This window comes from Juglans microcarpa x Juglans regia, chromosome 7S (assembly GCF_004785595.1).
Source record: "Juglans microcarpa x Juglans regia isolate MS1-56 chromosome 7S, Jm3101_v1.0, whole genome shotgun sequence".
Lineage (NCBI taxonomy): Eukaryota > Viridiplantae > Streptophyta > Magnoliopsida > Fagales > Juglandaceae > Juglans > Juglans microcarpa x Juglans regia.
In genome coordinates, this window is record NC_054607.1 from 21,440,257 (window position 1) to 21,461,907 (window position 21,651).

The 21,651-nt window shown below is 36.1% G+C and overlaps 2 protein-coding genes across 2 annotated transcripts; one reads left to right on the plus strand and one right to left on the minus strand.

The window, feature by feature from the left end:
• Nucleotides 1–1,423: 1,423 nt before the first annotated feature.
• Nucleotides 1,424–2,187, minus strand: LOC121241671 (dirigent protein 22-like). The gene has a single exon (XM_041139541.1). It carries the CDS (start codon nucleotides 2,143–2,145, stop codon nucleotides 1,567–1,569), a length of 579 nt encoding a protein of 192 aa, XP_040995475.1. The 5' UTR covers nucleotides 2,146–2,187; the 3' UTR covers nucleotides 1,424–1,566.
• A 7,057-nt stretch (nucleotides 2,188–9,244) lies between these two features.
• On the plus strand, nucleotides 9,245–10,754 carry LOC121240258 (transmembrane protein 45B-like). Its single transcript, XM_041137652.1, has one exon. The coding sequence runs from the start codon at nucleotides 9,493–9,495 to the stop codon at nucleotides 10,429–10,431; it is 939 nt and encodes a 312-aa protein (XP_040993586.1). The 5' UTR covers nucleotides 9,245–9,492; the 3' UTR covers nucleotides 10,432–10,754.
• Nucleotides 10,755–21,651: the final 10,897 nt, after the last annotated feature.

The following is a 21,651-nucleotide window of genomic DNA, read 5'->3' on the forward strand; positions in this document are numbered from 1 at the left end:
TTCATCCCACTCCTTTTGTTTTAGTTAAATCATATTATTACCTTTGTCCCACTCCTAACCTATTGTTAATGTTACACTATCCATCCACTCTTGATTTTGGTTAAAAAAAGGACGAGAACTGATATAGCTAGTACTGATTGTGAACAATATCAACTAACATAGTGTGACCACAGTATAAATATCATAACATCTGACATAACTCTTTATTTCAAGCATATGATCAATTAATCATGTTTCAGGTAAGATCCAGAATTTCAGTTCCTTGCTTGACAATGAATCACATGTATGGGAGCAACTAACATTTGAAAACGTGAGCCTAACTTTGTAGAGAGGGAAACTCTCCATTCTCTCTAGAAAACTCAATCACTTCGAGTGCCTTCGCTGGAGAGGAGGGTAAGAGTCACTGTGGCTCTCACCCCTCTCTTTTCTTTTTCCATTACTGCAATTTATATACACTTTCATGATAGTGTTTTTTTTAATTTTCTCCCCTTCACCGGTTTTGTTTTGGTCAGATCTATTGCACTCCGGCCACCATCAATCGATAGGAGCCCCACCATGCCATCCTATAGTCGCCAATCTACTAGGACAGAATGGAATCGCGCCAAAAAGATCAGAGTGTGGCCCTCATGTGCTACTTGTTTCTGTGCCAGGTCTTCATGCGCCACCGCGCCACAACACCTCTACTGGTTACACACGTCACACCAGCAAATTCCCCATGCCGATATCTTCCAGATCTGCCTTGCCTCGCCTCCCTACCACTGGCGTGTGGTTGCCACGCGCCACCACAGGTGCGCGGGAAAACAGATGACTGGCCGCAAATCAGTCCATCTAATTCCATGCTTTCGACTATGTTATTGATTTCCTCTTGACCGATAATCTTGAAAAAAGGATTACGGATCTCTCAAAAAAAAAAAACTCAAGACAACAAACTGCAGTAGTCCCACAACTTTCTCTGCTTCCGGAGGTTCCACCTCCATCAACAGTGGTTCCATAGTTCGCATAACTTTGCAACTGCTAACTACCGTCTTTTAAGACGGGGCCCTCTTTGTAGGGCATGGGTGAGTACCCAGAAATTGGTCTCAAATTCTGTTTTATTTTTCTTTTTTCCACCACTTTTACACTGTGATTATTGTACTAGGACGTTTGTTAGGAAATCTCACTCCCTCCTCATGTATCATTCTTTCCGTTTCTAATATAAATTTGCTTAGAAAAAAAAAAAAAAATTCCCATGTATGTGTGCGATTGGGTACTCCATGACATAGGCTCATAAATGTCCATTAACAGGTCAGGTCCACAACGGCATTTATATGAACCTTCATAAGCGTACAACCTTATGGCGTCCTCGGAAACAGGTCATGCCATAGGAGGAAAAAATAAATAAAAATGGCCATAAATGATATTATTTAGAGAGGATCTACTGATCTGGTGGCAATTACTAAAAATAAGTAATCTAAATAACTCAAATCAAGTTTAAAGTGATCAAAAGTGGGCAACATAATTCAAAATTTATCACCTAAAAGAACGAGTACACTCGAATAAAGCTAACCACAAAAGGTCAAAAGAGCATCAATAATGCAACACAAAGACATTGTATTCAACAGTGGCATCTCCTGTCTTGATATTAAAGGTATGAGTCCTGGCCTGGACATAGCCCCTAGCAAACCGGAAAAGGCCGCTACCTCCGACCACCGGCATCTCCCTCACGGTGTTGAACACCTCATTCCTCCCTAGCACGGTGATGGTGCTTCCATTGTACTTGCCCTCAATGAATGCAAAGTTCATAACCATTAATAGACCAACATCTTCTTGTGAAGCAGAGGCATAAAATCCTTGCGCCCTACCAGCCAATTTTGAGCTCAGTTTTGGTCCCAAGGTTAGAGGGTCATCAATCATACTTACAAAGCCAAAGCCTGTTGACGAGTTGGTGGGCTGTCGCACGATTGCAACAGAAGTGGGATTACGGCCAGTGACAATGTCATGCCAATAGAAGCGAAAGTGGCTAAGCTTTTCTTTCTTCAGCCCATGTAGCTTTCGGTCTAGGGTTCTTGCAAAGCCCTGATTTTCTCCGGCGACTAAAATTATGGAGGGCGAGATCAGGAAGAAAATGATGATTTGAAAAGCCAAGATGGGAAGGACTGTAGCCATTGGAATTATTTGTCAGTACTGCCCCCTGCCCAGTTCACTGGTGGCTCACAAGAGGAAGGAGCACGGGGTATCTGTCTATTTATAATTAGTGCATACGCTTTCCCAAATGTCAGTGCAGTAGTGCACCTACCAACAACCCCGCTATACCACGCCTATATTTTTTAAGGACTTCTTTTAGACAGTATGTTGGGAAACTTTGGTAGATCATTCCGGGAAGAAAAAATTTATTTCATCATTTATTTTTTTTATTATCTTTTCATCATCTAATGAATCATTAGATGATAAATTTACAAATAAAATATAATAAATAATTTCTAATCATTTAATGTCACATCATAAAATGATGGAAGGATAATAAAAATTAAAATTATAAATAGCATTACTCAGCTTTCAGGAAACACACAAGAAAAAATAAACATCTCAATTAACATTAACTTGTGGAATTGGTGCTTGATACAATTTCGAAAAGTGGTAGGTAAAAAGGCAAGAAGTTTAGCATTTTTAGAATAAATCTTGTATGTAATTTGTTCCCATTTCTGTTTTTTCTTTTCTTTTCTTTTCTCCTCATCTTTTTTTATCTATTTTTTAAATTTGTATTTTGTGGATGATAGACTTAAAAATAATTATTACCAGGCAAGCAATTCTTGGTTTTGCTAATCCAATTTGTAAGATGGATTAAAAACTTCTGTTCTTCCGTATATGTTATTAATTGTGCAGGCGCAGGTAGGGCTCAAATAGTGTGTTCATGAACACCTGAGTGCTGTGATAGGTAGCTTGAGATCGGGAGAAGGGTGGCTGGCTGGCTTGGCAAGGAAGGGAACATACCGCTAGCTTTTGGGCTTTGTGGCAAACGAGATGATGATTAGATGATGGCTTGTATATAAAAAGCTTTCCCCACTCTCTGCATCCTGCACAGCTGCATGTACTTTAATATTTTGATGTTGGATAAATAAACTATCGGACTTGAGCTTAAATAAAGAGTGGTGGGTACCAATATTATTGGAAATTATTATCCCATTTCACAAGAGTAAGCAAAGTGGAAACAGGCATCAATAATGCAACTCATACACGTTATACTCAACAATGAAAGCCCTGCTAGCCTCAGCATAACTCCTGGAAAACCGGAAAGTCCCGCTACCTAGCTCCGATTACCGATCTGGCAATATCTCTCTGATCACCTTTGTAAACACCAAGTTCCTTCCTATATATACTTACCTTCTTCAATGAATGCAAAGTTCATATATAACCATTGATAGGCCAACTTCTTGCGATGCAAAAGCACATAAACCCTGAGTCCTCATGCCTATCAACTTAAGACCCCTTTTTTGGTTCTAAGGTCAATGGGTCGTCAATAATCCATATTTGACCCAAGGATGTTCCGGATGTGTTGGAGACTGGTGGCACGATCTCATGAATAGAATTAAGTAGGATTACGATAACTAATAATGTTATGCCAATAAAAATGAAAATTAATGCAGTCTAAGGTTGTTTTTTTTTTTTTTTTTTTTTTTTTTTACTGGACAGAATTTATGGGATTATTATGACGGTCCATATTGGAACAAAAATAATCTCAATAAGTGAAATTGAATTATTTTCATAAAGACAAAAAAACAATGTAAATTGGCAATTGGAAGGGAAAAATGATTGATTTCAGAGTTTAAACATAGCGTGGTGACCACGATGTACGCACCAAAATGGCGATTTTATGCACGATTTTGATACTTGTAGCCAAAATATGACCAAAATACTGACACATGCGTAATATTGCTCCAATCCAAGAAATTTTCACAGTTTCTTACTATATTTGCATTGATCTACCTCCTCGAGATAGCTAGTCCAGGTACCAATATATATCTTCTATCAAATTTGCATCATCAAATTAAGCTAGATCACCTGTATCAATTTTTCCAATATAAGCTTTGACAAAGCCTTGATCTTTTCCTGCGAGGAAAATTGTTGAAAATGAAGAGAGGATCAGGAAGAAAATTATAAGTTGGGAAGCCAAGATGGGAAGGATCGATTCTAGCCATGCAGGCCGGGTGCGTAGGTCACTGCTCAGAATTTGGTGCACAATGGATTCTATACATATCATGTAGTAGCTCCATATTATATACTTATAAGGTTGAATAGAGATCATCTTGTACAACTACGCCTTTTGAATATGAGCGGTTCTACTCTGGCGCTCAGTAGATCATTAGGTTAAAATCATCTATTTATTTTTTAAAATATTTTTTTCATATTTTTATAACATTTTAAAATATTTTTAAAAAATAAAAAAAAAATTATCAATATACTAATAGTCACTTTCTTAACTATTAAGAAAGAAATATAAGTAACTTTTTTTATCAGTCTGAGCCACCTTTATTTATTGGCTACATATGTAATGATCTTGCGGTTGCATCTGGTAAAGTTTTGAACCTAATTACTAGGAATAGGATATCATACACTTCACAATTGCACGCAAAATATTATAGAATATTATTTTTTTTTATTTTACTATACATTAGCCATTATTTATTCTCATATTTCACGCTTGACAGTTTTTTTTATAAGGTGTGGATCCACAAGTAAAACAACAACGCATCAGACTGGATTATTTCATTTCTATGAGATTAGTTAGTTATAAATTTGCATGTAAAAAAAATTAAAGCAAATATTCTTACTCTACTCCGTAATTATTAATTATGATATGGAGTTCATTTTATGGGTACACTTTGATAATAAATAGGAGAAAAAAGTTCACAAACTACCATCAATTTCTAATGGACCTCTAACATATATTCACATGATCCGGGCCCTAAAAGGTTCATTTGCAACGGTAGAATCAACTTTTATTGCTCACCGTTACTATCAAAAGCAGTTTGTTCGAATTGTTTATTCCATAACTCCTAATTCAGTGCATCGCTTCTTTTATTATTATTATTATTATTTAAGTTCTAAGAAGAAGTGAAATAATTAATGAATAATAGTAAAATTTAAGTTGAAACTTATTGTTGTTGTTTACTTGACAATAATTATCATATTCCTTTTGCTTGCATGTTACATATTTATTTTGTTTCTCAGCAGATTGACCATTTCGAGAATTTAGAACATATTATCATTATTTTTATAATTTTTATAAAATAATTAATTGCTAAACTGGAGAAACTGTGTTTTTTTTTTTTTTTTTTTTGCTAAATTTTAGCAAAATTTACCGAGAGCCCATTATACACCCTCTGGTAAAATAATAATAATAATAATAATAGTTGCCTCAAATACCGTTGATACTAATTTAAAAGGAAAATTAAAAATAAAATAAAAAAAGCAATAAAACTAAATTAAAAACCAAAAGAAAAGAAAATATACCGTACAGATTCTGGCTTATTCGATTATTTATTATCTGTACTAATCACAAGCCACAACCAAACATGACCCCCATACACTGCATAGCAAATAGCTTTATAAATTAAAACAGTTCGTAACATATCTCATAATGTTAAGGAATGAGTAGATTGTAAACATAATTGTTGTAGAAATTCCCATTAGATCAATCGATCTAATTAATAGATATTAGAAGTTTGTAGTGAACATATGCCTGCTCCTCAAACCGACACAGAAGTCCACGAATTGGGCTCATCCATGATCCAATATTGGTTTTAAATGCTGTGTTGTTGAATCCACATATAGGAATTTGAAGCCCAAATTAGAGAAACTAACAAGGCATGCATGGACTTCCAATTCGCACAAGTATCAACTCTATATCGGCATTTGAAACCAATCTCGGTCCTCGGATCATGAATGAGCCCAATTAGGTATATATTCTACTCATTCATTATCATGATGATGAGATGCTGTTAGGAACACTTGCGAGTAAGAAGAATCATAAGAAGAAAAAGAGTAAATGCAATGACAATTTGGGTGATTTTGTTGTAGTACAACATGACTAGGATCAAGTGATTTCGCTTGGTATTGTATTGAAAGCTCTATATCATAACTTTTCAGTTTTGATTAATTGGAAGCTGCTTGTTATATATAAAGTGCAAGCATGGGTTGTTTTGTTGTGCATGTTATAAAGCCCCAATGCAAAACGATGCCATCTTGGAAGCTTGAAAACAATTAATTAAGAGTCATCATCATTATATAGAGCCACATTAACAGTGGCGTGCTATGATCAGTGCTTTGCCAAGAAGCATGCAGAATTATTCATCAATAGCGTCCAGCTTTTGAACCTAAATATCATACAAGAAATAATATTACAAGCACCACGTGCACGGATATATATATATATAGTGTTAATATTATATATAGATCATCATTTCCAAAGCATATTTCCAAAAAAATACGATAAGATCACCATGCATCAAAATTCTTATTTTTCAAATCAACAATAATTGGCAAAAACGGAGGGTGACGACAATGTAGATCAGTAGCTGGAGTTAACCTGTTGCTTTTGTTTTCTTCAATTCTCTAATTTCTCCCTTCTCTCAATCTGCAAAGGTCATCATGTGGACTGATTCGAATCACTTGGGCCGTAGAGGCGATCATCATATATAGCTTTCGTCAAGAAAAAAACTACGATAATATTTGAAAACCTTTTTACATATATATATATATATATATATATATATTTGAGATATCCCGTTAATTCCTTGGATTTCTAAAGTTTTGAATAAATTTTTTAAACTTGTTTTATATTGGAGCCTATGAAAGTAAATAAATAGAGTTAAAAGAGTTGTTTCAATATAATTAGTATGGTAGTTTTTGTTTAAATTTTTATAAAAATTATTTTGCCATGCCATGTGTTTTTTTTTCATTTTCATTAAAATCTAGGTAAATGATTTGATAAGAAATTAAAACAATTAAAATATTTTTTAAAATGAAATATTTTTAATAATATTTTAAAAATTAAAAACAAAAAAGCAAACGAAATATGACTTTTCAAAAACAGTAAAAAAGTAGGTGGATTTGACTTTTTAAAATCCTCTCATTAGTCCGCGTGGAGGAAGATTAATACATGACCACAGTTGTAGCAATGAACCCAAATGGTTGACTGTTCTTAATTTAATGAATTTAAGTATTTTTCAAATTTATTTGTAATATTAATATTGATCCTTTCCGTAAGGGGTAAAATATTTCGGACACAAACGCACCTGTCCACCTCCACCACAAAGTGCATCAGGATGCTGGAGGAAGAGAGAATTGATCAGTTAATATCATGATATATATACATACATATATATATATATATGTATTAACCATCTAATTAACCAACCAATAATTGAAACAATAATATAGCTAGCTATAGACACCACACATCCCGTCCCGTAAAAGCTGTTTCTCCAAAATTCTTTAATTAACCAACTAATAAATGTCGTTTGTGCACACAGAATGACGCTTAGAAATTTAGATGCAGTTTGCAGACGTCACCGCTGACTCAAATGCGCGCTTAGCTTATAGATTCATCAATATGGGATTATGCTTCCTCTTTCAAATTAATTTGTATTAACATTTATAAATCAGTTAAGATTGGTTATCAAATTCATCTTAACTCATTATTATAATTTTTTTTAAATTTTAACACAAAATATAATAAATAGTTTAACTTTTTCAAATTCTAAAATAATAATAATATTAAAAAATAATATTATAACAATATTTTATCATTTTAATTCAACTTAGCTCAGTTCAACATCCAAATACAACCTAATCAACTTGTAACTTCGATTCATTTCTTATATATATATATATATATATATATATAGTCAAGATCATGTCAATTGTGATCAAGCCATGCAGCATCCTAACCATCCATCCCAATCAAATGAATTACGAGGTTACAACATTGAGCATCCATGGTTTTTAATTAATAGAGAATGGTTTGGTCCCATCAAGCACGGTACTTAATTACGTACTCATTAAAAAAAAAAAAAAGTGAAGAATACGACATTCCTACGTTCGCTAGAAATACCTAATCTCTTTTACAAAATAAAATATCGTCTATATATAAAAATTAAATTAAAAAGCCAAAACAGCCCAATAATTTTAAGATTGCAAGAAGATTGTGTAATTGTCCCTTACTCTTGTCTTTTAAGCTGAAAATGATCAATGAGCTACTCTCACTTACTGTATCCTAATTCATTTTAGCCGTACACGTTTCTTCAATTTTCAACTGCGATATATTTTTATTTCTTATTATATTTATCTCATTTTAAAAAAATCTGTGTGCAGATCCATTAATATTTACACGTGGGGTTTTAGAAAAGTTTAATGTCTTATAAGTTGGCCACATTTAATTTGGAGGAAATGTTGTGTAAGCAAGCATCAATATATGCAACAAGAAAAACACGTGAATGGCATCCTTTAAAACAAAAAAAGAGAATTCATCGATCTTTGGTGCCTCCACCTCCACTGATTAGTAGTTCTTTACAACCCACATGGGGCCCTAATGCCGGAGAACATTCATTACAATCTTTTCTCTGGGTAAGAAATTGTAATTAGTACTCGTTCTCGTATGAAAAGAACCAAAATGCCCAGTGGCCATGCCTAGAAAAATTGAAGTAATTGAAATGCCTATAGTATCGACCATGCAACTGTGCATGAAACACCTGTTCGACGAAATGTCTAACTCATGCGCTCTCTCGCCATCAATACTGGTCCTTAAGTACATAGAAACCAGTTTGTTGAAAAGGACAAAAGAACATAAAAAAAACAGTTGAAAGCTTCTTCAGATTCTGTTGTGTTGAAGTAGAACCCTGGCTCTTTACTAGCTCCCTACTGGTGTCTGGTGATGATTATGCATCTCATCCATATTTAGGTAATATAGGATTTGAAACATTGCAACCACAACAATCTGAAATCTCTCTGATTTGAAAATGTTGACTTAGAACTGTAGGGTCAAATTGACAACAAAATTAGATGTAGAAAGACCCGAACGAGCTTTAACCCACGTTTAATCAACCAAAAAAGGGATAATTTTGTCATTTGAAAATTTTGGAAACATGAATAATATATTGCAGTACTTGTCCCTTTTTCTTCTAGAAAACAGGCTGCTAAGCTCATCTCATTCATCAGGAGTCATTGGTCAATTGCAATTAATCTTGCGCCCCAATTCAGACAGCATATTCAAACTTATAAACCCACGTTAGAAGCCTCTAGCGTCTCTCGCCTTTTTGAATTCAACCCAACCCCTCCCCCTTAAAAACCCCGTCTCTCAGCCAATCCTTCTTCACCGCACGCACACACCCACCTAAACACGCAGAGCATTATCTTTTCCTCCTCAACAACAATAACAGAAACCACTTTCTTTTTCCTGCCTTTTCCCTCCAACGACAAGAAAACCAAGCTAGAAAGAGATTTTGTCTCAGAAACATGGGTACTTTGGTGGGACATGTTGCACCAGGCTTTGGCTTCTTCATCATTGGCTTGTGGCATCTCTTTAACCACATCAAGCTCCACGCGCAGTACCCAAATGCTTACACCTCTCCCCCATGGTTTCCCACCACGAAACTCAAGTACTTGGAGCTCTTCCTGATCATGGGAGGATGCTCTGCCTCCATAGCCATGGAGCTCTTCATCGGCCCGGAGAGACACCAGCCTTTTGATCCTGATGGAACCATCCCCTCCAACCATCTCCATAACTTCGAGCACTCTTCTATCTCAATGACTTTCTTCGTGTACGCCGCCTTTGCTATAGTTCTTGATCGAATTGGCACCAAAGCTCAACTTGGGCTAACCCAATTGCTTGGAGCCATAGCCTTTGCACAGCAACTTCTTCTTTTTCACCTTCACTCAGCTGACCACATGGGCCCGGAAGGCCAATACCACATGCTTCTACAAATTGTTATTTTTGTTTCTTTAGCCACCACTCTCATCGGAATTGGCCTGCCTAAGAGTTTCTTGGTCAGCTTTGTAAGGTCAACCAGCATATTATTTCAAGGTATTTGGCTTATGGTCATGGGCTTCGTGCTTTGGACCCCAGAATTGATTTCTAAAGGCTGTTTTATGCACCTTGAAGAGGGTCACAAAGTGGTCAGGTGCTCCGGAAACGAAACACTTCATCGAGCTAAGGCACTGGTCAACATTCAATTTAGTTGGTTCTTGATTTTAATCACAATTTTTGCAGCCTGCTTCTACTTGATTTTGGTTAAAGCTTATGGCGAAAAACCAGAGTATGTTTCATTGACAAAGGAAGAAGATGAAGAAGAAGTCGCTGATGATGTGGAGTCCCAAAAGAAGAGTAAATTTGGCAATTCAAAGAGCTTTATTCAAATGGGAAAAGCCTTTTCACTTAGTGATATGGAAAGGTAGAAGATGAAAAGATAAAAGGAAAGGAAAGAGGTAGATGCATGCGATTAATTAGCAATTTGTACAAAAATATAAAGTTCTGGGATCGCAGTATATTTAATTAATTGTTTCTGGCTTGGAAAAAAGCAACGAACTTTGAGGGAAAAGTGCAAGTGTGGGGTATAGGGAAATTGGTGTGAAAATTAGAGGTTGGCATTAAATGGCCCTTTAAGGTGAGAGTCTTTTGTGTCTGTATGTATAGACTATAGATAAAGTGAAAGCTAAGGAGTTGTTTACTATATCTTGGAATCAACTGCAACTTGTATAAACATGTTTGGTTTGATATATATCTATCTGGCCTGTCGTTTAGTAAATTCTTCACGCTTTCATACGTTTTAGCTAGCGAGCCTTTGTCATGTTTATTTATTTATTTTTTTAAAACATGATTGAAAAAAATAAATACAGAAACGAAATTGAAACAAGTATGTTTGACTAGATGATCTTCTCAAGTGGGTCATGAACTAATTTGAACACATGAAAACTGTGCCAGCGAGTTCGATCGGCCGGGACAGTACTTATAAATATTGGCTTACTAATTATTTAGAATAAAAAGGATTTGAGAGGGCATAAAGAATACATTAAAATAAACCGAAACATGATTACGCCGAGGATGAATATGTAAAGTTAATACACACCTTCATAAATGATTTGTTCAAGATTTGAGATGTAGTACCAAAAATCTTAAATAGATCAGTAAGATCTCATGTATCATCGTTATTATAACCGTAGTGTTAAAAATAATAAAATCTCTAATTTATATATATATATATATAAGTGCATGTCGTATAATATATACTTGTACAATCTGAATCCATATCTATCTATCGGATTAGCGAGGAGAGGGAAAGAGAGAACGTCTACATGACCTGCCCGTTTCCTCGATCGAGCATATTATATGGTGGCTGTTTCTGCACCATGCAGCAGCTTGCCTTGCACTCAACGTGGTAAATATTCTAAACTATATGGACTTTGAAAATGACATTTCAAGTATTATAATATATGTATATATATAGAACACAAATATTGATAATGAGGATCGATCGATCAAGCTGGTCGTGACATGATTAATAAGGACATCATTCGCAGATGGACAAGGAAGTTCCCAAAACTACAACGTCCACTTAATTAAGATGGGGATGATGGATGCATGTATTGATTTCTTGATGGGATGATAATAAAGTCATAATTCATAAATCTGCCCTACGTACGCACTGATCATATAATCCTTAAGTTCTTGAATTTTGCTTGCATGCATCTGTCAGTACTATTGCATGTTCTCAATTTGTTTGTTGAAATTCCACGAGATTTTCATTTTCTTCGTAACTTCTAGATATTGGATCGAGATAACATGCCCCAGTACTAGTCCCACATGATATTGTTCGATCTATTCCACTTGATTGCAAAGGCGACTTTTTTATTTTGCAGAACCAATTAGCTGTCAAAGTCCATAGGTCGTGTTATCTGCTGTACCTAATTTATGGCATTAATCAACAAATATATATATATATACATAAGAATTGAAGTACTTCTCCTAAATATTCCCACCAAGAACAAAAAATCTCTTCATGGGTACTAGCTAGTTTGCATGTTTGTTAATGGGTAATTACTCATATATTATTCTACATTTTTTTGGAGCATCTGATTCATTTTTTTTATAAAGTTCCATCTTTCACTCTATTGAGCAGTCTACCCTTTCCTCCAGCTCGCAGGTGATCGACTCAGCAAGCCTCCTACACAGCAGCTGATCTTCCGGGAGATTCTGGGGTAACGTAGACTAGGTTGTGTGTGTACCCTATGGGTGCTTTGTAGTGCTCTGACAAGATTTCTTTAAACAAACCTTGTGTATAATCCTTCGTGCTGCAGCGCACACCAGCTGCTCGAGGATATGCCCATAGGAATTCTGTAAGAACTTTCCTTGTAGTATATATATACCTCACTTGTATACCTTGTTGAATCAAATGAGAATCAGAATACTTTTCTCTCAAAGTCTATCACACTCAATCGCATTTCACGTCACGGTTTCAATGATGATGGCATGCACCATTAAGAATTTAAGAATAAACAGCTAATTTAATATATTGGCTTTCCTTGAAAGAGAAAAATCGAAAAAAGTGCCTTTAAGAATCTCTCTCTCATGATCTTAAACTTCTTCTCCTGTATAGAAATCAAGCTTTCACCCAAAAGCATGTCACGTCACAGTCTCACAGTTCCATTTTAGTCCAACCATAGTTATAGCCCTTTAGATTTTCAACGATGATTTACCTGAAAAGCTTCTGAATAAACCCAGAAAAGGGCTGGGGCTCTTCAGCCATAATTCAATCAAGGAGATGATCTTGAATGTGACATAATTCAATTATTGCAGTCTTAGCTACGTACGTACGTACTTTGGTACGTAGCATGGTAGGCCAGCTGCATAAAATTAATTAAGTTTTGTGGATGCCCTTAAAAATCACTTGCTTCTGGCGTTGGGCAGTGTCTGCTCAGCCACAGGGAGAGGAAGGACAGGTGTAGATCACTGTTTAACCTTTAAAATTGTGGTCACAATGAAATGGTTTCTCAATGCGAAATTCTCTTGGTAAGCATGGTTTCGGGTCCACCATACTGACCTTAATTATCATATTTATAAAGAGAGAGAGAGAGGATATTAGAGATTTGGTACTTTCAGTGATTTTACAGTCATAAAATAGTGGCCTTGACTTTAAATCTTGATCTATATTATATCTTATTTAATTAAATATTTTTCGTATTAATCTATTTATTAAATATAAATATCAAGAATATAATATAAATAATTAAATTTATATCTTTCTATTAATTTAAATTTTTTAGACAAATAATTATTTCACATATTTCTGTGTTGAGATTTGAGAATGGTGATAGTAAGATTTTGGTTTATTGTGTTTGGATAGACACTACAAGAAATTTGACCTTTCCTCAAAATTTTTTTCTCAAGATCTATTATCGTGGCAAATATTTAGTTGATGACACAAAAACTATCCGTGAAAAAGTAACAATCATTTTCTAGCAAGATCATGTCATGCGGGGAAAATGATTGTTTGCGATGACAAATGACTTTTTGCAACGATTTTAAACAAAATCGTGTTTAAAATCGCCGCAAATAAATCCACCAGATAAGACACCACATAGTTTTGCAGCGAGAAACTCTACATTTTGCGGCGATAATGAACCGCAGCAAATAGTTTTTAAGATTAACTCCTTTTTCCCCCTTATTTCTTTCTTCCCTAGCCCGATACTCTCTTTCCATTGCAATTGCACCGTCCCCCTCAGCCGAAACTCCACAGCTTATCTCCCAACCAGGCCATGCCGCCGCTCTCGATGGCACCACCCCCACCGCCACCTCACGCCGGTGACCCTCCCCTACCAATCATCCCCTTCTCTCTCTCTCTCTCTCTCTCTCTCTCTCTCTCTCTCTCTCTCTCTATTTTCTCTCCATTGAATCTCACTCCCCCCGTAACTCTCTCCCTTCTCCATGGGTTTCTCTTCTCACAGCACAAAGCCACCAGTCGCGCCGCCCTCACCGGTAAACTTCTCTCCCTCCAATGGCCTCCCTCCGGCGACCTCCCTCCCTTCCTCTCTCGGTATCTCTCTCTATTTCACTCTTTCTCTCTCGGTAGTCCTAGTGACATCGTGCGCCACCTCCATGATCTCGCAGCACCACCACGAGCCGTGTTTTCTTCTCCCCCCAATGGAACCTTCCTCTTGACCATCTCCCCCTCTCAGATCTTCTCTCTCTCCATCCAATCCCACCACGGTCTCTGCCACCATCAGCTGTCGTGAAGAATCGGCAACGATGCCTTGAGCCTCTAGCCCCTTGATTTTTCTCCAAACCCCTCGCCACCAGCCACCTCTCAGCCCCTGCCCAGCCGTGAGCCACCTCACGGGTTGCGTCCACGTCCCAAGCTAGAGCTCTCCACTGTCCCCTCTACGGAAACCCTCAGGACACCACCAGTGTATTCCTGTCTTAGCCCTCAGCTGCCACTGCCTTCATCGAGAACCACCACACGGCATCCTTTAGATTTATGGTATATTTTCTATCCCTTTACATTTAGAAAATGTTATGTTGTGAAGTTGAAATGGTGTTGCGTTGAATTGGATAGATTTTCTATATGTATTGACTGTATTGATTATGGTAGACTTAGAAGAAATGAGGTATGGTTGTGACTGAGGAGTAAGTGTGGATGTGTATGGTGTTGTGTTTGAATATATGGACAAATTCAATGTATATTTTTCTTTTCTTGGGTTACCTTTTTACACCTATATGTGTATTTCACTACTTCGACGACTAAGTGCTGATATTTGTTTCGAATGTAGATGTCATGCTAATCACTTTCTTATTATTATTTCTTTCTCTCAATGTATCGCTAATTTTTTCATCCATCTAATGTGTGACATAATTTCCATTTTTCAAACTTTCATTAAAGAGATGACTCCTAAAAGAAATGGCAGCAAGTTCATCAAGCAATGGTCATCGAAGGATAAGTTGGAAACTGTGGCAAGAAATACTACACAACATCCTAATTTCTAGACTTTGTGTAAAATATTTGGTCCAGTTTCTTGTAGTTTCTCACTCATAGAAACAATTGATAGAAGATCCCGCGTTCATTACTGTAACACCCAGTATTTTAGTGTATTTTCACTGAAAGATTATTTTTAATAATTCAAAAATTTATTCTCTTATTTTATAATTATCGGATATTTTAAATGGGTTATTTTATGATCTTTAAATTGTAAAAATTAAATTGTTATGTTTTCTTAATATTTATTTATTGTTGTACATTTAAATTGTTCTTCTTTTAAATTAATTGATTGTGGGATTTAATTATTTTATTTTTATTGTATCATTACGTTTAAATTATTTTAATTGATTTGCTGTTTTAAAATCATCTTCGTTGGATCATTTTTTTGTGACCCAAGAGGCGAGGATTGGACCTCATTTCTTTTCCTCACTTTTCTTTTTTCTCTTTTTCTTTCATTTTTCCTTCTTTCTTCCGCGGTTCTTCTTCCCCCGCGCGACGGACCCTCCTCCCTATCTCCCCATGCGCTTCTCTCTTTCCACCCAACCCACTACTGTCGCGCCACTCCGTGCGCGACACCGCCCCTCCCATCAGCTTCCCCACCGGCCGGCGACCACCTCCCTCTATTCTCAGCTCCTATCGCGCCGCCGTTTGCCCCCACGAGCCCCTCCAAGCCGCGGCGCATCTTGAGCTCCAGCGCCGCCGTCGCGCCACCTCCGGCCACCATCTCTTCACCACTTCATCCTTAACCTCCTAACAACTCAATGGACCCAACCCCAGTTCCGATCCGTCACCGGTGAAGCACATCCAACCCCATTTCCGATTTGGGTATTTTTGGCTTAAAACCACCATTTGCGCCGCCACCCACGGCAAACCACCACCACCATTGGCTTCACCGACCTCTCTAAGCCCTACCCTATCAATTTCGGATCTTAGTTTATCTCCGTTAAAAAGTGGATTTTTGAGATCCACAGCCACAGTGTATTTTACACTGTTACGTTACTGAGTCACCACTTCTTGCACCACCGTGATCCTTCAAAAATCATATTATAGCGCTGTAAGTATTTTTCCAAAGAACTATTATGATTTAAATATATTTTTACACTAACTCATATTATTGTGATCTGGTTGGACATGCCGGACTGAGTCCGAGGAGTTCGGGGGTCGGATGGATTGTGGACGGAGTTGTGTGTTTGGTTGGTATTGTGAATTGTTGGTTGTTGGTTTTGGTGTTATTCATGTACATGGCATATTGCACGCATGATCATGTTTGTAAAGGAAACTGGGTTTTCGTGTACATGCATTCATGTTCATGTGTTTTATGAAAACTGGGTTTTCATGTGTTAAAGGATTTTGGGAACGTGTGTATCACGACCCCAAGCCGAGATGGGGTATTATCTCGGTGGAGCTCCTCTGGTCACTCGGGAGCGGAATATACTGAGTGACGTCCCCTGGATTGTCGCTGGGCGACGATGGGATCGGACGAGATGGTCTCGTGCCGACTCCGTGGCCCCTCTGCTGGTAGGGGCTAGAGGATGCTTGGCCACGAACGGGTTGGGCGCGGAACTGGGCATCGCTCGTTGCGTAATGGGTGCTTGGCCACGAACGCGCTGGGCGCGGAACTGAGCATCGCTACGAAGCCAGGACGTGCAAATAATCCCTAGGGGAGATCATGGTGCATTGGTTAATGGAATAATGAGCTGTTTTCTGGGAAAATAGCGTGTGTTGATTAAAAGATTTTTATGTGATTCATTTTCTGGGAAAATGAGATTTTATTGATTTGGGTCATTTTCTGGAAAAATGACGGAATATTCTTTTTGGGCCAAAATGGGATTTTGGCGTGTGTTGGAAAATATCTATTTTCAGGAAAAATAGTATTTTTTGAGAATAATGCATATTTCATCATATGCATGCATGTTGGTCGCATTAATGTAATTTTTATCTCGTAGTTGTTTAGTTTATACTTACCTGCGGTACCGTTCTATGGTAACGCAGATTTTGATGCAGAGGAGGATGAAGGTGAGCCTGAGGAGTCGGCTCCGCCCGAGGAGTGATTGGATCACTCGTATTCTGGTTTGGGACTTATAAAATATTTATTTTGGATGACTGTATAATTTTTAAACCTTTTTACTGATCGTTTAAATTGTATTAACAATTCTGGTACTTAGCTGTATTAATTATCCGCTACGTTGTTGTTGTACACTGTTGCATGTACACACACTTGGCACTAACGTTGGGATGTGTGATCCTGTTGTCATCATTTTGGCGTCTCAATTCCCGTGTCTCCTTACATGAGGGTCGTGGGCTCCACAATTACGATGCATGCCAAAGAGCTGTGGATAGAGAATGCACTCTTGTTTGAGACGACCACAATAGTCATCTCCATCTGTATGATGATGCTTTGCCAACAAATGGCTATGCTGTAGAAATCAAGTTTGGTGGTACATTTGGTGATATTTTTAGAATAGAATTGCCTTCGTCAGTGTGCTACTCGAGCTGTACTACCCCAATTAGTTGTTCGTGTGCAACCCCAATCAGTGGTTACAGTAATGGACTTCTTTTGGTCGAGAATGAGGGGTTAATTGTACTGTGGTATCAAATCCTCCAAAAGTACAAGAAAGTATTTAGCCCAAGCCCTCTAAAAGGATGAGTGTCCAGATTTGCGCTAGGTTACAAACCATTTAGCACGAATTATGTGACCTTGGTTGCGAAACGGGTATGCGGTCTTTAATTGAAAGTCATAGAGTCTAAAAGTCGAATGTTGGAAGAGCACTGAAGAGCGATGGCAAATGCAGTATGGGATATGTAGATTGCATACTTCTGGTTTGTCTTCCTACAAATTTTGATGTATATGTTATCTTGCTTTTGCATTAATATCTGTTACTAGCCTTGTTGGTTGTTTTTTGCCAATTAAGTCAGACATTTAAGTACTAAATCCTATGTATCTCTGAAAGCAAGAGTTTTATGCTAAAAGGTATTTCTTGTTCACAACAACATTTATCCCTTTCAAGTTTTCAATTAATAAAAACACCAATGGTTGGCATTATGTTTTTATGCTATCGTTTTCTTTTTCTTTTCTTTTTTCCCCTTTTCTAAATATCTCGTTACATATTTATTCTATGTCTAACTAGTGATTGCAATGTGCGACACAAGAGTGCCAGCAAGATTCTTGTGTGAATTGTAGTTGGGATTTTCTAACCTTGCTTCAACAGATCTCTAGGACGAGAAATCAAGTTTTCTTACACATATGCGGCCAGATTGAAAAATTAATGTGCCATGCTAGAGTACATTTTAGGTTTTCTGGTCAATTAATTTTATTTTACTTTCTGAATGAGACACACACATGCACACACAATTAATTGCTTATATAGACGGGAAGAACAAATCTTCCAATTTTATATATAATGCAATATATATTGGTAACAATACTTGAACATGTAAAATAAGACAAAAAAGATAAGCCTTTTGGTGAGTTTGGTCGAGGCTTAAGAGTATCAATTTATAGACAGTGAGCATGAGATTTCAGAGAAGAATCTTAAATGGTTTGATTGTTTAATTAGCATATTTTGATTTGTTGGGGAAATCTCTAATCTCATTTTCCTGCTTATGTTATTCCATTCCATGTGCAGTGTAAATTTTCAGTAAATCTGCACGGTGTAAAGAAAGTATCTTTTAAAGATACCACTTTCTTCCTAAAAGTATTCCCATAATCAGCTTTAAAATTGCATGATGCTATAAACCTCGGGTTCAACGCATATATATTGACAAAGCAAATCTCGAGAATCTTCCATATTCTATTCACTTGCTAGTCCCAAGATTTTGCGATAAGTGCAATGTTCTTGGTTATTACTCTTCATTCTCTCTCTCTTCTTCTTCTACTAGTTTTCTTTTCTTTTTTCCTAGATTTACTAGTTGAAAAGAGTGTTTATATATCATGTGGATTCTAACTTATGTAAACCTATTGGGTTCTGGGTGTGGTTTCTCACCTTATTATTGTGTGATTATTCTTCCATGACTAGAAAGAAAGAGTTGGAACACGATCTTATGAGATTCAATCTTTCTATTAATCTTATTGCGCATTTTCTTTATTCTTCATTACTATCTATGGTTGTTTCTTTTTTTTTTTTTTTTGTAAAGAAATATCGAGGTAAATCTGCACTAATTGTATCCCTGTAAATCTACACTAATTGTATATATTATGTGCATGATCTTAGGCTAGACAACTTTCCATATTTATGCTGACAGCTATCATGTAAATGGCCTATATATGTGTAACACTTTGATATGCAATACACGAGAGTTTCCTTCCACAAGTTATATTGTTTTATTATATATGTAGATTCTAACTTATGTATACTTATTGGGTTTTATGTATGATTTCTCACCTAATCATCATGTGATTATTCTTCCATGACTAGAAAGAAAGAGTTGGAACATGATACTCATGAGTTGTCAATTGTGTTGTTGTTGTTTTCTTTTTCTTTTTCTTTTTCTTTTTTTTTTTTGTATTTTTTCTGAATTTTGAAAAAATTACCATGATTCGGGATCCCAAAATCATTAGATTCAATCTTCCAATCTAATTTGATTGTAATCATGGTATTCCTCAGCTAAAAATGAGGATTTTTTTTCAATAGAGACACGAGGTTCCATCCTCCATTCATAAAAAAATAAAAAATAAAAAAATTTATTGTGCATTTTCTTTCTTCAACATTACTTTATATGGTTGTTTTTTTTTCTTTTGGGTTTTCTTTCCCCCGATTCACTCTTCTCTCTTTTAATGGATATTTTACTGTGTTTGGGTTCACTTTCGATACCTATATGTGTATTCGACGACCTCAACAACCTGGCATTGGCCGTATTAAGGATATCAGTCTCGAATGTAGGTTTTATGAATCATTTTCATGTTCTTTTTCCTGCAATGCCATTCATTCTGATCTCAAAGCATCACTATTTTCTTATCCCTCTAATGTGCCCGACGCTGTTTCCATTTTGCAGACCTTTCATTGAAGAGATGACTCCCAAAGAAGATGATGGTGGTCCGTCAACCAAAGGTGGGAAGAGAATATGGAAGACGCCAAAACTTATATTGATCAAATGACACTTGTTTCATGTTAGTTTTGGATTTTGATTTTTTCTCGACTAGAGGCGCAGAGGTGTGGCATGTCGAGCGAGAAGGTTGGAACTCGTACAAGAAATACTTATAACATTCTTTCTAGGCTTCGTGTGAAGGATTTAATCCGGTTTCTGGTAGTTTCCCACTCCTGGAAGCAGTTTATAGAATACCCAACATTCATTAAGATGCACGCCCAAAGAGCAGTGGATAAAGAATGCACTCGATGGCTTTAGATATCATGATTAGCAACAAACTATCAAAATAAGAAATCCACTTTGATTGTATTAATCTTGGCGATACTTTGAGAACTGAGCTGTCTTTGGAAGAAAAGAGTTCTACGACATGAGTGCTATGCTAAGAACGGGCTTATGAGAGATTGATGGTATAAGATTTAAAGATTAAATCTATATATAAAAAAAAAAAAAAAAAAAATGTTTATGGCACACTAAACACATTGATGTTGTGGAGACTTGCCATATATATCAGCTCATATATATATATATATATATATGGAAAAAGAAAACATTGGTATTTCACTTGTAAACAAAATTAGTGCGTGGACAGGTTCTAATACAAGAAAAGCTTTATAGGATCTTGGGTTTTCCTATTTTGTTATATTTTATGCGGTGGTTCATCCTTGCTTTTCTATTAAATTTTTCTTTTGTTGTTTTGTTTAATATTGTAACTAGACATGGGGAAAAAAAAAAACTATTTCAAGGTGATAGAATCATAACCCAAATAAAAGTTACAGTATTTACGTTAAATCTCAAAACTTATTAGTCACTATTGAATCTAGATTCATTTATGTGGGCTAGGTTTACTTGGTTGTTTGAATTCAAAACCCACCTCAACTCATCTCATTTCATCTCATCATTACAATTTTTTCAAATTTTCACACAAAATATAATAAACAATTCAACTTTTTTAAATCCTAAAATAATAATAATATTAAAAAATAATATTCTAACAATATTTTATTCTACTATTTATAAACCATCTCAACTCATTTCTGAATCCAAACCACTTGTACAAACCAAACAGTAGCAGAGATTTATTATAAAACTACTTAATTAACAACCTACGCCTAAATATTCATGTTTTGTTAGTAAAAATCTTCAAAATAAAAAAGTCAGAAAATTTTGAACAAACATCTTTGGATCATCTGATTTTTTTGTTATTATTATAACTTTTCACGTAACCATTCTTAAAATTTTCCTTAACCAAACAAAGTCGTAAGTCGTAACATATCGATCCGATATGTACGTACATGCAAGGACAACTATATTAACTATATATGCTAAAGTAATATGATGTCGTTATTTTAACTTGATTAGGACTAGTACTACTGGATGATATATGGATGAAACAAATTATATATTGAGATGTAACTACGTAGTAATTAATGGATGATATATATATATATATATATATTTATATATTTATATATTTATGATCAAGGCATTCCTTAAGAAGGTCGAGGAAATGATTGCCATAAAATGTGACTTTTGATGCACTCTCACTTGATGATTGTAATAC